Source organism: Talpa occidentalis, unplaced genomic scaffold (genome assembly GCF_014898055.3).
Source record: "Talpa occidentalis isolate TD23 unplaced genomic scaffold, MPIMG_talOcc4v2.1 talOcc4.3, whole genome shotgun sequence".
Taxonomy (NCBI): domain Eukaryota; kingdom Metazoa; phylum Chordata; class Mammalia; order Eulipotyphla; family Talpidae; genus Talpa; species Talpa occidentalis.
In genome coordinates this window covers 97582257-97599749 of record NW_023603184.1, presented here as the reverse complement: position 1 = coordinate 97599749, position 17493 = coordinate 97582257, and the positions used below count along the sequence as shown (strand labels likewise).

The window sequence follows — 17493 nt, the reverse complement described above, 5'->3', positions numbered from 1 at the left end:
AGCTGGCGAGGTCTGCTGTGCCATGTGGGTCACCTCCCCGGCCGGGGATTGAACTCAAGCTGCAGTGGCTGTAGATAGCTTCATAGTGCTGCGACTTAGCCCCTTGCTCCACCAGGGAGGCCCTCTCTCTGAACTTTTGAAGTGACCTCCTCATTGGTGTTTTAGAATTTTTTCTCACCTCTTCCTAGTCAGCTTCCCACATTCTACCAGTTATGTTTTAAAAACATTTGATTGTGTTATCCCCCTCCTTAGAGCACACCCTTCATTGCCATAAGGATAAACGAACTCCTTAACAGGACCTGAAGGCCTAGCATGACTTAACTGCTGCCCTGCACACAACTCTCATCATTAATCTCTGCTCTGACTTGGCTTCTTTTTGTATTGCAATATTCCTGCTGCCTCCTGAAAGTGCCTTTCTCCCTGTCTAGAACTCTCTTCCCTCTTCTTTTGGCCTATCTAGCTAAAATTCATCCCCAGATTCTAGTTTGCACTTCCCATTTTCAGCACTTGCTCTAATTTTTCACCAGTCTCACCTCCTCCCTCCAGTTAGGTGCTGGAGTAAAGAATGTAGTCAAAAGAAATAAAGCCCTACTTAATAACTGGGAGGGTTAACTTTTAAAAATTGTTTCCTCACAAAGGGAGCAGACTTTAATGTATGCCCCATGCTTTTAAATTGGATTTTAATTACTGATACCTTTTATTTTTACTGAATAAGTGGTTAATATTTATTGTCATTATAAGTATTAAGACTTATTTATTATTTTACTATTGACCACTTATGTGCCGTTCACATTTTAAGCAATTTACATGAATTGATTATTTAATTTTCAAAACAACCCTATTAAGGCATATGCTTTTCTCCCTATTTTACACATAGGAGGGGTTTAAGTTATTTGTCTCTAGCTGAAAAAGTTAAAGAAATGTAAGAGCCAAGACTCCAATCCAACCACATTGATTCTAAATCAGGTACTTCTATCCTGTTTATATGTAAATAAAATTAAATAGGATTATTATAGAGCTCACAAAAACATCAAAAATCCAGTCAGTCCTTTTCTTCCCCTGTCCTGCTGCCTGATGTCCTCTTCCATTTCCCCTTTCAGTGTTTCTTCCAGTATTTACCTTTTGAAATGTGCTTATACTGTGGTGTCTTCGTGTATTAATATTTGGCTTTATTCACTGACTTTGTTTCATGCATGATAAATATTTAGCTCTTTCAGACACATACACTTTGCTCTTCTTCCCTCAACCCCCTAATATAATTCTCACATTTCATTGTTTGTCTTTTAGTATTCATTTATTATGGTTATGTAAATATCGTTCACTAGTGAGTCATGCAAATGTATTGTATGATTCCTCGTAGAATTCTTCTTTTAATGTTGGCGTTAATAACTTGTTTAAGAAAAAAATTTCTTAATTTTTCCATATATGAATTTCTATTTCTGCGTACTCCCTTTCAGTATGAATTTTGACCTAATCAAATCTATCAGATTTATTGGTCCCTTCCTGGAGCTGTCTGTGCCTTGTTCTAGTTTATATTATTACTTTCTATATGTAATTATATATATATATATATTTATATGTGTGTTTGTGTGTGTGTGTGTATATATATATAGGCCTGTTCCATACTTGTTTTCTGGTGAGTTTTTTCCTTTCTGACATTTCTAATGCAATCCCTATTTCTGAGGTGCAATGACTTTTGTTGTTTATTTACTCCTTAATTTGGCTGGAATATATCCCCCAGTGGCCTCCTGAGGAATTATTACACTTGTTCTTAGCCAAAAGGCCAAGAAGCGATGCTTCCTGAGGAATTATTAATGGAATTTGAGCTACTGTTAGTAAATCTTCATTCTACCTTCACATTTTTCCTGATTATTATTTTTTAAAGTAATGAGTGTGTTCACATGGTCCAAATTTTTAAATAGAAAGGAGGGGTAGATGATAAATCTTTATGGCTTGCCCTCTGATATCCAGTTTTCCTCTCTGGAGGCAATCAATGCTATCTTTTTTTAAAGATAGCATTTTATTTAAAGATAGATTTAAAGATAGATTATATTTTCTGTCTTTTTGAAATGCAAATACATCTTGCTTTTTTTTTTCCATTTAACTATATTGTGGAGATGATTTTATATCAGCATTTAAAGTATCTTCTTTGCTTTTAACTCAGCATGCTAGTCCATTATATGGCTCTATCATAATTTACCTAACTAGTTCCCTGTGGGTAGAGTTGCAGATTATTTCGACCTTTTGATATTAAAACAATGCTTTAGTTTTCAAACTTACAGATTTTCATTTCACATGTGGCCTAACATATCTGTGGGATAAATTTCTAAAAGTTTTCCTCATACCTTTGATACATAGGTGGACACTGGTAGTGAGACTTGCAAGTGTGGTAATTCTGAGTCAGATGGGGTAAGTATAAAGGGGTAGAAGGTAAGGTTAAAAAAACACCTGGCAGTAAATAACCAATGGCAGAGTGGGACCATTTCTGGAGCACAATCAATTTCTCATGCACATCTTTAAAATTTGTTTTATTTGAACTTTTTGGCCATGACCTTTGTTCTTGTGCTATGACTCATCTTTTTGAAATGGGTAAGACTTGTTTATTACCTCAATCTCCTTAACTTTTACTCTCTAGCATCACCTCCTTTAGTGTATGCTGGCCCTTCTATTTTAGCTCCAGGTCTACCTCCTCAGATAATTCAGAACAGAGAACACTCTCATTAACTGGTCTTTTTCAACAGGTCAAGAACCCATCCATAACACACTTGACAATTTATATCTCTTCCCAGCCTCCCCATTGATTTATTTGCTGAATTAAGCCAACTCCACCTCCCAAATCTCTTCCTAAGCCTCCACACCCCTTCTGCTGATCTCTCATTGGATTACTTTTAATAGTCTAATAGCCTCCAACCTCCTCCCACCCCTCAAAAAATCCATATTCAGCAGAGCTTTAACAATAATGATTCTAAATTTCAGTTCTGATTAAGTCATCACCCTGCTTAATGTAATTTACCTGAAGAATTAAGTACAGATCCCATAGAGTTAGGTCCTCCTTCCTTCCCTGTATGGAGGTTGACACTCAGCATATATCTCAGAGGTCTCCTTGTGTGGTAATTGCTTATATATGATCCTGAGGAAAATTACCCTACTTGAGGTCAGTTGTTGGAAGAAGAAGAATTAATTTTTCAGCTCACACTGATTTCCCAACTGACACATATATTAAAATGGTCTTTTCATACCTTTACCATGAGGAATGGGTAATGCTGGGATGTCAGGTGATGAGTGGATAAGTGGAGGGATGTTGAGTGCTTCAAATTTGGCTCATATATATGCTAATCTCTAAGACAGATATTGTTTTTGTTTATTTTATTAAAGATTTTATTGATTTTTGTGTAGAACTGGGTGTAGGTCAGAGGGGTGTTTGTGTGTATGTGTGTATGTGTGTGTGTCTGTGTGTCTCTGTGTGTGTGTGTGTGTGTGTGTGTGAGAGAGAGAGAGAGAGAGAGAGAGAGATTGATTCACCAGAGACAGAGTAGGTAGCAGAACAGGCAGATCTAATGAAATACATTGCAAAGGGGAGCAGTGAATGATCCAAGAGAGGTCTGCTATGCCATGTGGGTTAGCTCCCTAGCTGGGGATAGAATTCAGGCTAATGAAGAGGGCCTTCAGTGATAGTGCTGAGATTTAACCTCAAAGCCACTAGAGAGGCCCCAGACATTGATGTTATGGATTTGTGAAGGATTAATTTTATTATTTTCACATTGGGGTTTATAGCTACAAATGGAGAAGGGGTAAGTATAGGAAAATATCTAGATGTTGAGATTGAATTTTTTAAAATTTCTACATGAGGACCTGATAAAGTATAGTCCTTGGGCCTAATTCAGCTCACTACCTGTTTTTGTAAAAAATTTTATCAGGTTCTCCCTGGTGGCACAGGGATTAAAGTCTCAGCTCTATCAAGCTGTCTGCCAACTACTGCAGCATGAGTTCCATCCCCAGCCAGGGAGCTACCCACATGGCACAGCAAACCTCTCCTGCCTTGCCCACTGCTCCCCTCAGCAGTGTCTTTCAATAGATCTACCTGTTCTGCTCCTCACTCTCTGGTGAATCCTCTCACCCTCTACACTTCTGGCCAGTACCATAAGTCTTCTATGCTTAAATAAATAATAGTAAATCCTCAAATTTTTTTTTTATTAGAATGCAGCTACACCCATTTATTTATGATTGTCTGCGGCTGCTTTTGCACCATAGAGATATAGTTGTATAGTTTTTAATGGAGGCCATAGAGCTTGCAAATAAAACCAAAAATTACTATTTGGCCCTTTACAGAAAGGTTGTTGACACTTTTTCTAGGCAGTAATGGAAGCTGAGAGATGGAGGATGTATATTTACTAAATGAATTGTGGGTAATCCTGCAGAATGGTGAATGCAAAGTGATGGCAATTAAGCAAGTAACCTTATTCCATTGTTCCCCCATCCCCCTCTCTCTTAAGGAAGAATGCGTGGGCTGAAATTATCTACTACTTGTGAGTTTTAGACTCCTTCAAAAAGGAATGTCTGACTAGATTTTTTTTGTGTGCAACCTGCTTGCCCATCCTCCACCTGTATTCCAAGGCAAGACCCAGCAGATACTCACTTCACTAAGGTATTAAAAAACAACAACACAATACTAGTATGTGGAGCCCTTGCACTGATTAGAGAGTCTGGAGTTGTTCTTGTTCTCCTTTGTGGGTCATTGAGATTGGCTTCCTGATTTCAGTGGAGGTGATGGGATCCCATAGTAACAGAAGCCAAGTGGCAGCACTTAACCATGAAGGACAAAGTAGGTACATAGATGATAATGGAGCAAGGACATTTGTATAATCATTGGACTAAAAATGGTTTTAGTGGCTTCCGTAGAAGCCACTTCTGTGGTAGAACTTCTAGTGACAGCTAAGAAATGAAATAATTGGTAATACTACAGTATCACTTTGTGTATGTATTGGGGAAAACTAGGTCTGGTAACAAAAAAGTTGACTTTAATTGCCACAATTGAGAGTCACAACCTCTTCTCCAGTTTCCAAATCTAAGTTAATTCACAGATCAGAGCCATTCAATTGAAGTGGAGGCTTGATCCCCTTGAGAAAGAAGTTTGCTCCGTTGAGCATATACCATAAATCTTTCTCTAAACCTTCCCCAAAGGGACCCATAACCATTTCAGAGAGACTTTCAGGACAATTTAAAAGGCTGCTTTTAAACTCAGATCTTTCACACTAAATGCTGGGGACCCAAAATACTATTGTGGGATGGAGTCTTAGCTAAATTCTGACTCTTAGTGCACCTAGGTGTTCAGCAGATCCATCATGTGCTGATTTCCCCAGCTCCTTAATGTATAATTGGGAGTAGACAACTTCTAGATAACTGACAGAATTCCAGTGTTGGCCCTCTAAATCATTAATTGATGACTGTTATGATAGTGAGCCAAGTAGAAGACTTGAACTTTTTCCTACTAAGATAGTAAACCAGAAGTAATACCATAACTGTGAGGAAATTGTTGAGATTAATGCCACTGTCAAAGATTTGAAATAAGACTTAGGATATCGATCACATTGCCATTTAATCCACCTGTTTGGCCCGTGCAGAAGTTAGGAGATGGCACTTATAGAGTGACTGAACCATTATAAACTTAATCACTGGGTGATTCCAAATGGAGTTGCTGAACTGAATATTATATCTTTACTCGAACAAATCAGCACAACCCCTGGCATTTGGTATCCAGCTGTTGACTTAAATTGCTTTTTTTCCATGCCACTTTATAATTTGTGATTATATAGCAGGACCAACTGTGTATATTCACAGTCTTGCCTCAGGACCAGATCAGTTCTCCTCTCTTAGAAATTTTAATCATATCAACATAATATAAAATATCACATTGGTCTATTCTAGTGATTATATCTGATGAGTAGAAAGTAGCAAGTACTTTTTTTTTAAGATTTATTTATTTATGCATACAAGAACTGGGGTGTAGATCAGAGGTATTGGGAGAGAGGTCTAGTGCCCCAAGTGGGCTGCTCCCTGGGGGGCCAGGAATTGAATTCATGCTGCACTGACTGGCTATAGCTTGATAGCCCTGTGTCTTTAACCCCTGCACCACCAGGGAGGCCCCAGTAGCAAGTACTTTAGATGCCTTAGTAAAGCTTATGAATACCAGGGGGCAATAAAGTTGCACAGAAATTCAGGACACTTCTGTAATATTTCTGAGCTTTCATAGGTTACTGTACTCAATATGCATTATTGGATTTTGGAAACAACATATACCCCATTTGAAGATATGCTCCTTCAGCTTATCTACAGAGTAACCTTAAGACTGCTGGTATTGAGTAATGATCAGAGCAAGAGATGCTATGCGGCAAATCCAGGACACAGTGCACACTAAACTGTATACTGCCACTTCTGCTTTGTGATCTGGCAAATCAAATGATTCTTTTAAATGTCTGTAGCAAAAGGGATGCTGTATGAAGCCCCTGGCAAGCACCAGTAGCAGAATTGCAGTGAAGATCAGTAGGATTTTGAAGTAAGTCTGTGTCGTCAGATAACTCCTTACCCTTTAAGAAGTAGCTCTTGACTTGCTATTTATTCTGAATGCATAACCATGGGGTCCTTTGTACCCATGTGGACCCAGCTCCCTATTATTAACTGAGTGTTGTCTGACCTGTCTAGCCATAAGGTTGACCATGCACAGAACAGTCTATCGTCAAGTGGAAATGGTATGTAAGAGACAGAATTTGGGCATATATGGAAAGTACCAGTACATTGCATGAATTGGCACTCCAACTTCTCTAATATCACCTCCTATTGTATTGCATCCTGTCCTTCAATCCATGCTTTGGCCTCTTGGGGGTTTCCTTAGTCTAGTTTACGGAAGAAGAAAAACCTCAAATCTGTTTTACAGATGAGTCTGTGGGAGATGCTGGTATCAGCCAGTGGACAGCTCCAACACTACATCCCAGCCATGAGTAATTGTGAAGGACAGTGGAGAAGAAAAATTCTCCCATTAGGCAGAATTCTGAATAGTAGGTATGGTTATCAACTATGTCTAGAATGAGAGATGTCTGGAAGTACAGAGCTATAATAGTCCAAGGGCAGTTGCTAATGGTTTGACTGTATGGTCAGGGAGTTGGAAGGAACAGGATTACAAGATTGGTGACCAGGAAATGAGAAAGAGGTTAAAAAAAAAAATAGACTGTTCAAAAAGGGAAACTTTGAAGAAACCCATGTCCTTCCTGTCTGTATGCCCACCATAAGCTCTTAGCTCTTAGTAAACAAAAGGACACACTCTGTGTCAATCAGCCTCTCTCCTCAGCCACCCCAGCGCTTGCTTAGTGAGCTCTTGAACAATGACTTTGGTGACAGGAATGGAGACTGTGTATGCATCGGCTAAGTAGCGTGGAATTTGTCTGTCTACAGTTGACCTGGATGGCACTACTGCTGAGTTTCTAATCTGCAGAAAGCAATATTGAGTGCCTAAGGGGCACCAGCTAGATACTCAGTGATAGGAGGATTATATTTCACTTCTTCCATCATTGAGAGAACAATGATTTGTGCTCACTCAAATGGATCAATATTCTGGATGTGTATGTGTCCTTCCTATCAGTACCAGCATATGCTGACTCACAGAATGCCTGAGAACAAGGTAAATATAGAATGAGTAGTGGAAGGAGGCTATAGGTATCAATTTTGGCTTCCTAGTCATTAGAAAATCGAGGATTGTAGTAACTTTGCACATTTTCTCTCTGCTTTTCATATGTATGTGTTTGTGTGTATATTCTAATACTTCTCTTTCCTTTCCATTTTCTTTTTTTTTAAATATTAAGTTAGAGAATAAGTTTGTGATTTAGTCTTTAGGTAACAATATTTGGTGGAACTGTGAAAATTTGAAAAGTGATTCACATAGTCGCAGCAGTGCATGCAGTGGCTGTTGGCACCCTGCATCTCCTCTTCTCACTTCTAAGAAACATGTTTGTATCTTACTAGGTGGAATGCAGGCTTGTTTTGTTAGTTGTCTAAGAGTTCAGATGTGTGGGAAAGTACACATAGGATAGTTGAGAAGTCAAAAGGGTAGCCTACTGCTTATTAATTTATTGTCTCAGTTTCAAATTCATATTATTCATTGGCTGTATAATAATGGAGTCGGATCCTCACTTGCCATGCTGGGCTGGCATAATGTAAAGCTTGTCAGAAGGTCCTGAGGGGCAAGTGAAGGTGGAAGGCATTTCACTTCCTGGTTCAGGCTAGCTCACTGGCTAGGATCTTGCTAGGCATTGTTTTTCTCCACTGTTCAACTCCCCACATGGTTTTCTCCAGTGCTAGGTAAATGCCTGGCACAACTTTCTTTTAAGAATTTGTAGCCAGTGCCCCCTGAACTGCTCAATTGGGGCGGCAATGGTATAACCTAGAACCACAGACCTCATAGATTTATTCCAGCCTGGGTCATGGCTTCCCAGCCCTTCTCTTTAGCCCCACACATGTGCACACTGGTAAGCTCACAAGATTAGGTGAGAGGAAGCCAACTGCCCAACTTTTATCCAGACATCAGTGTGGAGCCATATTGGCCCAAGCTGCCCATGAAAGACTCTGGAGTCCTGCAGTGAACAGTGTCTTAACTCTAAGTTCTGTCTACACCCAGAAAACAGCAGTTCTTAGCACCTAGACACCTAGCAAGTTCCAGGGTTCCACATCTTCTGTTGAATGGCTGGTTCTTCCCCAAACTTCCAAGGGCAGATTTCTGGAAAGAATCACCTGTGAGACACCAGTGAGGTGACTTTTCCATCATCAGAGTCAACACTGCCCTTTCTGTAGAAATTTCAGTTCTGGTGAGGGGTGGACTCTTCCTTGGCTCTTATCTCAGATAGCGCTTATCTCAGATAACCACTATCAGATAGTGGATACCTCTGATATTTACTATCCCTGTATTCTTTGAAATTCTCTTTAATTCTCACTAACTAGCTGCTCATTACTCTGATCTTCTCTTAATAATAGATTAAACTTTTTTTTGTTCAAATCACTAAATAGTTTCTGTCTCCTTAGGAATCCAAAGTTATCAACTATGTTTACTAGATGGACAAATCTCTTAAAATGCAGTATTTCTGCCAGGGAGAAATAGCAGTTAAGTGTCTAATCTGTGGAACCACTTGAATTACTCATCAAGCTCCTATTCTCTAGTATAAATAATGAATTACTATCTTTCATATGTTGTGTGAAATTTGTTCATAGGTGCAGCTGTGGCAGGAGGGAGTGTATGACCTCGCCCACCCCCAGTGGGTAGTGTAGCTCCATAATTACTTGTTTGCTCTAAACTGTAAAGATAATTGTTTGTTCACAAATCAAAATCCTGTCCACAACCCTTCACCTACACACTGTCTATGGAGATGTTTATCTGACCAGGTGTAGTTGAGAAGTTGAACATCTGACCATGCCTTTCTCCACATTACAATCTATGCCTCACAGTTGCTGGAGGTCAACTCTGCCACCAAACTTTTTGTCATAACCTGCAGATATCTTTGTTCAGAAAGTCATCCTTCTTTATGACAAAAATCATCCTAGTTTATGACAATTAATGCAGTAGTTGATTTCTGAGGTATTTTCCAGCCGCTGAGAGCAACAACCCTACTTTGCCTTAAGCTGGGTTCTTTGAGGCGCGACTGCTGTTTCCTCCTCTGAGACATCATTTAACTGTCTCAAGGCAGTTTGCTTAGTTAGCATCATTGTTTGTTTCTTGTCATATATCCACAAGTCACTTCCTGCTCAGAATTGTTAGCAAGGATGTGGGGCATGGACTTAACAATCAAAGTAACAAACCGTAGTAGCAAATGACCATGAAATTTGATTCCACCAATAAATACAAGCAGAAATGGCTTCCTGTCACTTCTCCCTTCCCTAATATTTTTACCAGCATATTAGGAGACCTTAACAAATTTTTGCCCAAGCACTTAAGTGTTCATTATCAGGGGAAGGTGTTTTGTTTTTAATTCAATAAGGACATCTAGGTAATATGGCAAGGATTCAATGAGCATTAATTTACAATAGGGTACTTTTCTTAATCTACAATCTAAACGAGGATTTGGGAATGTGATTTTGTATTTTCTTGCTTTATGTGGTTACCCTTAACTCTTCATGCCATACTTGAACTCAGTTGCAAGCTAGTTTCATACACCAATTAGGCTTTGTGCCAATTAAATTCAACTGGAAGCAGACCTTAAATCCCTGGAGCTGTTAAAGGTTTATTGTCACAAATATAGAAACAAGAAATGGAAAGAACCGTTATCCTCTTACTATATTAAATGCTACTTTCATGTGCCATAGTTACGAAGTTCTGCTTTTCACTGCTTTAGAAGATTGCTTCAGTTTGTATCTTTAAATTCAACTAACAAAAACATTCTTGCAATGAGTCTTTTCTCAACTGGAGACACAACCATGACAATAAAGGTAGATCCTATGTTAATGTTTTCCTTTCTGAATCTGCATTTAATTATCTCCAGGTAAATCACTGTCACATTCAAGTTTGAGACTGTAGATTACAAAATTATAGTTTTGTAGTTAGATTATTTTACTTTGTAATATTTCAGTTCTTTTTGTTCAGCTGGAAGCAAATTTTTACCCTGAACAATAATACATTGATTTTAACCCAGTCTCACAAACAAATAATATATATCATTTTTGCCTGTCAAAATACCCTTTTATAGATGATTTTGATTTAATTTTAACAATGTGTGTGTATATATATATATATATATATATATATATATGGACAAAATCAGTTATTTTTTTAAGACCAGGTCTCCAAAGTGTAATTTTTTTCTAAAAAAATAATAAATGAATAAAAAAAAAATAGAAATTTTTTTCTAATTTATACAAGGATTTAGAATTAAAAGTTCTCTGAATGTTAGTTTTTTTCCTAGTTTAAAAAACTATTTCAGGCCTCCCCGGTGACGCAGCGGTTGAGCGCTGGATTGCAAGCTGCCCGCAGCCTCTGCAGCGCCAGTTCGATCCTCGGCTGCTTCCCGACCACCGGAGGAGGGTCCCACATGGCGCGCAGACCTCTCCTGCCGCCCACTGCTCCTCTCAGCAGTGTGCTTCGATCCTTCTGCCTGCTCTTCTCCCCACTCTGGCTCTGGTGAATTCTCTCACCCTCCCGCGTTTCTGACTGTACCCAGTGCTTGTATAAATAAGTAAATGAATGAATGAATGAATAAATAAAAATGAATAAATAAATAAATCTTTAAAGAAAAAAAACTATTTCATGGTATTCCCCTCTTTTTTGTAAATATGATCTTTATTAATTAGCAAATAGCTATTTTGAATTTATGTGTTCAAGGTTTATAAAACAGGAAAAGAAAAACAAACCCTTTATCTGCTAATCATTTTAGATGTGCAAATATAACTTCTATCCGAATTTGCTATTGTGCTAATATTTTTTGTCCAGTGCTCAAACTTCTGAGTCCAATTCAAAATTGATTCTAGGAGAGATTTATTTTGTATAATGGGTTGTTTTTTACATAGGTCTTCACATTTGACAAGAAGCATGGTCTTGAAATGACACTATCCCCTGGAATAGGAATTAAGAATCCTGGTTTGTTTTGTGCTTTCATTTATTGTGTTTTTTTGGATTGTGTGTTTCATTGTTCAGAGTCTTAGTTTTTCCATCTTTATGATGAAAATAAAATATTAAAAACTGATTTTACAGCATCATAATTTTCACTAAAACCACAAAGCTTTTTTACATTAACTTTAATCATGATCCTTTTCAGGAGATTTCAGGTCATTCTTGCTTGTCTTTTCATGTCAAATTTTGTTCATCTTATATCAAGAATCTGTTTTGAAAAATCTACTTTGGAGTTTTAGCAATTAATAACATGACTTCATTTTGATAGGTAATAGCTCTTTCCTTATGAGATGTATTTTAATTTGTCTAAAATTTTGTGACCTAGACCAGTGATTCTTCTTTTTTTTAACAAGGGAGTCATTGTCCTTTTTTTTTCAAAGATTTATTTATTTATGCGTACAAGATCTGGGGTACAGGCCAGAGGCGTTGGGGGCAGGGGGTGAGAGGACTCACCAGAGACAGAAGGGGGAACAGAACAGGCAGATTGACTGAACTACACTGCTGAGGGGAGCAGCGGGCCAGTCAGGAGAGGTTTGCTGCGCCATGTGGGTTGCTTCCTTGCCAGAGCCGGGGATCGAACTCATGCTTCAGAGGCTGCAGACAGCTTCATAGGTTGCATCCCAACCCACTGCACCACCAGGGAGGCCCCTAGACCAATGATTCTTAAATCTTCCTAACCTTTAAATTATTTGGAGAGTTAAAAATAACAATGAAAGCAGGACCTAGGCCCTGGCAATAGAACAATTAAATAAAAATATCTAGAGGAGAAATATAAGGTAGAACCTACATCTTTAAAGCACTTTCCACTAATGTGTTTCCAAGAGTTGAGGACCATTGATGGAAATGCTTAATGTTAAGTGCAGTTTATCATTAGTGGAAGCCTAATATTGTACATTAGCAGCAAAGGACAGACTACTCATATAAAAATTCTGAGGAATCTATATTGGAATCTTCATATGATCCACAATTGATAATCTGAAAGGACAAAACTTCACCTGCTTACTTTGGTAGACTGCCACTAACGGGCGTCAACCTCTTAATCCTCCATTATCAAGACCTGTTATATCCTCCTCAATCTTTATTTCCCAAAACAGTTGCTAATTTTTTTTAAAAATCCAAAAATCCCCATTTGTCTACAAACTTACCCTTGATATGAAACAATTTGTAGTTGTTGCCCCTGGGCTGTGCCCTTATCTCCTTGCGTTAAAGGACTCAAAACCTTATTTCAGATAACTTCAGTGAAAACTCAGATTTTAAATCAGACCTGAGTTTGAACAGAGGCAGGGAAATTCTGCTCTTCCACTTAAAGTGAATGACATTGATCAAGCTACTTCATCTATTTGACTCTTATTGTTTGTCAGTAAAATGGGAACATAAACTTTACAAGATTGTTGAAAGACTGTTAAGTGTTAAAGTAACATGAACCTAATTAATACTTAACAAAATTTAATTCTTATTTTTATTATTTCTAATAATAAATGAAATTTTGGTCTTCCTTCTCCCTTTCCCAGTCAACAGGTATCTATAGGGTGGCCACCAAGTCCCAAACTTTGTGGTTAGTGCCAGGTAAACTACCACAAATAAGGAGATACTATGTGTCCTTCATGAGCTTCCCTTGACCCCCCCTTAAACAAATATACACATGTTATGATAGGATTATTACCCTCTTACTCCTGTAGTTTATAATTTATTCCTTATGATTCCTACCCTTCTTTGTAACCCACTGCCCTCCCTCAAATGTGTTTATTGGCATAAAATATTTTGGGAACACTGTCACTACTGTTATTTCCTACTCTCTGCTTTCTATGGTCTTTTTCTTGTTCTACATTGATGGTCTCACAAGGAGGCCTGCTCATTCCTTCTAAAATTCCTAAAGTGGCCTACTTCTTGCTATTGAAGAAATCTAAAATCACTAAATAGCACTAGAAAAGGGAATTATTGGTGGTTCTCTATATCTTAGGGACAGAAAGGAGGGTGATATATTAATAGGTTGATTTATATCTATTGTCAAGGTGTAGTTAAGGAAACGTGATCATGTTGTATTTCATGGGATATTAATAATAATGATTATTGATAATATCCTGTGAAACCCTAGCATTTTGTCCATTCTTACCTTGTTGAACATCTCAGTATAGGTTAAAAACTGCCTCAGATCTGTTAAGTTCTTAGATCTGGGGCATGACTACACCTAGTCTTGGATTCTCTGCCACTGATCATATCTGGTTTTGCTCTAAAGCTAATTGGACCAAGTCTAGTGAAGTTTACTTTTAAATAGCATCCAAATGTGAAATAAGTAACATTTCTTAAGGGTAAGATGCAGACTGTAAAATATACATCCACTTGACGTGGCCACTTTGTCCGTCTATTCTCTTGTCTCTCCTTTGTCTTATTTCCTTATTCTCCCCGGTCTTTTCAGTTTCTCGTTTTTCCCCTTCTACCTCTTTTTTTTTTTTTTTTTTTAAGATCTATTTATTTATTTATACAAGCACTGGGTACAGTCAGAAGCGCAGGAGGGTGAGGGAACAGAACAGAACAGACAGACAGACGGAGGACACTGCTGAGGGAAGCAGCGGGCCCGGCAGGAGAGGTCTGTGCTCAATGTGGGACTCTTGCCGGGGGCCGGGGATTAAACTGGCGCTGCAGAGGCTTTGGGCAGCTTCGCAACCCAGTGCTCAACCACTGTGCCACCGGGGAGGCCCTCCTTCTACCTCTTAAAAGTAGCTATTATTTTGGCATTTATATACTCTGTAGGTGAACTCTTTCATACTTCAAAACTGACTCTCAGATTATTATCTCTCACACAGAGCCTTTCCCTGATTTTTAGTCTCACATACCTTTTTGCTCATGGGAGCTCACGTTGAAAGTCCCACTGACGTCTCAAGGTGTGTCATGTCTAAAATTGAACAATCATCTCCCTAATTCCCACTCCAAATCCGTCTTTCTATATTCACTGTATTTGTTAACTTCATCACTTTACTCATCCACTTCCTATTTTTCCCTTTCTCTCACCATGTTCTATTTGATTCCACTCCCTGGACTGTCTTGAATCAATCCTTTCCATCCTTTCTGCTTTCCTCGTCTCTTTGGTATTCATCACTTTTATTGTGAACCTGTGATTTTTTTCTAAAACATACAAATGTTTGTGTTGCTTCCTTAAAGTCATTCAGTTCTTTCCATTCCATCCATTCAGGACAAAATTGCTAATTTCCAAATTCACTTTGTAGAACTGGTCATCAGCTGATCTTCCAGCCTCATTTCCTTCCATTCTCTTCCTGTGCCTTTCACTTCTGCTGTACTTAACTTTCACTTTCTGTGCTTATGTTTCACATGCCGTACTTATGTCTTTTCGGCTTTTATGCTTTTGCACCCACCATTCCCTTTCCTCTGGTGTCCACTTGCCTAAAAGTTGATTACCTTTCAAGATTTTGCTCAGTAGTGTCATCTCTGGGAAAATTTCCCTAATATTTCTCCTTCCCCTCATGTTGCTTTGCTTTCACATTTCATCATACCACTTATATAACGCAGTTCTTTGTGGTTGCCTACTGACATGGCAAATATACTCTGCTCCTTGAAGGTAAGAGGTACCACTTTAATTTTGTAACTGTAGCCTTCCACAACACATGTAAATTATGCAACCACAAATGTGTGATACTGAAACTCCTTGTATTATGTCTTTGAACAGTGTAAAAGCTTAAGAGGCCCCTTTGATCTTTGTGTGAGGCTCTTGTAACATCAAAAGCCGAGAAATATTGGAATCTAATTTTTATGGGCAAAATATGTCATAACTGAGATATCCTTTTTAAGCTCAAAACATTTATAAAAATAAGTTCATGCAATCACACAGTAGATTCTAGTTTGAGTTAGCGAAGAATATATATATTTTTTTAATAGAGGCATGTTTTATTTATTTATTTGTTTGTTTGTTTGTTTGTTTGGTTTATACATGCACTGGGTACAGTCAGAAGCGCGGGAGGGTGAGAGAATTCACCAGAGCCAGAGCGGGGAGCAAAGCAGGCAGAATGACCGAAGTACACTGCTGAGGGGAGCAGCGGGCGGCAGGAGAGGGCTGCGCGCCATGTGCTGCGCGCCATGTGGGACCCTCCTCCGGTGGCCGGGGAGCAGCCGGGGATCGAACCGGCGCCGCAGAGGCCGCGGGCAGGCGAAGAATATATTTTTTAACAGGTGAAAAATGCCTAATATTGTGTAGCTCTGTTGTATTGCAATTATAGCAAAATTGTGTTTTTCTGAAAGGGTAATTTTCTTTATACAAAGATAACTTTGTATTCTTATTAACCACAAGAGTACTTTATTGTAGCTTATGTTCAGTTGTTGGTTGAATGAATGAGTTGAACTGTGCCTATAGAAATGATAGCTACTAATGCCATATTTCATTTCCATTTGTAGGTATTGCCATTTAAAGAAACCTGCTTGCCAGCAAATCTATGATAAAAAATATAAGTAACAGAGGAAACTATAACTGTTATTTGTCAAGTGACGAACTTTTAATGTCAGAATGGCTCACCTAAGGCGACTAGTAAAATTACCTCTTAAAAGATATTACCATAAAAAGTTCTGGAAACTTGGTGCAATAATATTTTTCTTCATACTATTTTTGATTTTAATGCAAAGAGAAGTAAGTATTCAACATTCCAAAGAGGAAACAAGTATGGAAAAAAACATGAAAAACAAAAACAAGATGTTTGACTTAATGCTGGAAGCTGTCAACAATATTAAAGATGCAATGCCAAAAATGCAAATAAGAGCACCTGTCAGGGAAAATATTGATGCTGGTGAAAGACCCTGTTTGCAAGGATATTATACAGCAGCAGAACTAAAACCCGTTCTTGACCGCGCACCTCAGGATTCTAATGCACCTGGTGCTTCGGGTAAAGCATTCAAGACAACCAATTTAAGTATTGAAGAGCAGAAGGAAAAAGAACGTGGAGAAGCAAAACACTGTTTTAATGCTTTTGCAAGTGACAGGATTTCTTTACACCGAGACCTTGGACCAGATACTCGACCTCCTGAGTATGTTGAAAAATATTCGTTGCTTACAATATATGACCAGGGTTTGCTGGGTTGGGCATGAGCTGAGGGGAAGTTGCTTTGTTCTTCAGCCACCCTGAGGCTAAAAATCAGCAAATGTAATTGAATTATAAAACATTTAATAATGTTTGAATTACTCTTTGCCTACCATTATTGGAACTTGATATCTGTATCTATGCTTGGCATTGCAGATGTGAAAAATTACATCTTAGAAATTAGAAAAATGAATTCTATAGACAACAATGAAATCCTTTAGACAACAATGAAATCCTTTATTCTCAAATGCTTTAGTTTTCTCATTTATTGAGGAGATATTGGACCCTTTTTTTTTTTTTTAAAGATTTGTTTATTTATGCATGCAAGAGCTCTGGGGTGTAGGCCAGAGGTGAGGGGATGTGTGTGTGTGTGTGTGTGTGTGTGCGCGCGTGCGCGCGTACGGGTGGGTGGATTCACCAGAGACAGAGTAGGGAGCACAACGGGCAGATCTACTGAAATACACTGCTGAGGGGGGCAGCAGTGGGTAAGACAGGAGAGGTCTGCTGTGCCAAGTGGGTTAGCTCCCTGGCTGGGGATTGAACTCATGACGCAGTGGCTGCGAATAGCTTCATAGTGCTGAGATTTAATCCCTTGCGCCACCAGGGAGGCCCCAGTATTGGACAGTTATTATGGGAAATGTGGGAGGTCGGAGTTTTTTCAGTTCCTCTATGTATTACTATAGAATTTTAAAAATGTGTCAAGATTTTGAGCAGTTGGATAACTGCTAAGTCACAGGCTTTGTGGTTATTTCAATGCTTTAATTATATTTC

The 17493-nt window shown here is 38.6% G+C and overlaps 1 protein-coding gene across 3 annotated transcripts in view; it reads left to right on the top strand.

The window, feature by feature from the left end:
• Window positions 1–17493, top strand: part of GALNT3 (polypeptide N-acetylgalactosaminyltransferase 3) — a 45672-nt gene that overhangs the window by 5648 nt on the left and 22531 nt on the right. Inside the window, exons 1-4 of one of the 3 annotated variants that reach the window (XM_054699819.1) lie at window positions 2393–2409; window positions 4494–4645; window positions 6480–6553; window positions 16046–16669. In XM_054699819.1, coding sequence (XP_054555794.1) covers window positions 16155–16669 — 515 coding nt within the window. In that variant the 5' untranslated portion in view covers window positions 2393–2409; window positions 4494–4645; window positions 6480–6553; window positions 16046–16154. Of the gene's footprint in view, window positions 1–2392; window positions 2410–4493; window positions 4646–6479; window positions 6554–16045; window positions 16670–17493 lie in introns of those variants that run through there. The other 2 variants (XM_037523448.2, XM_037523447.2) reach the window with 2 other exon arrangements.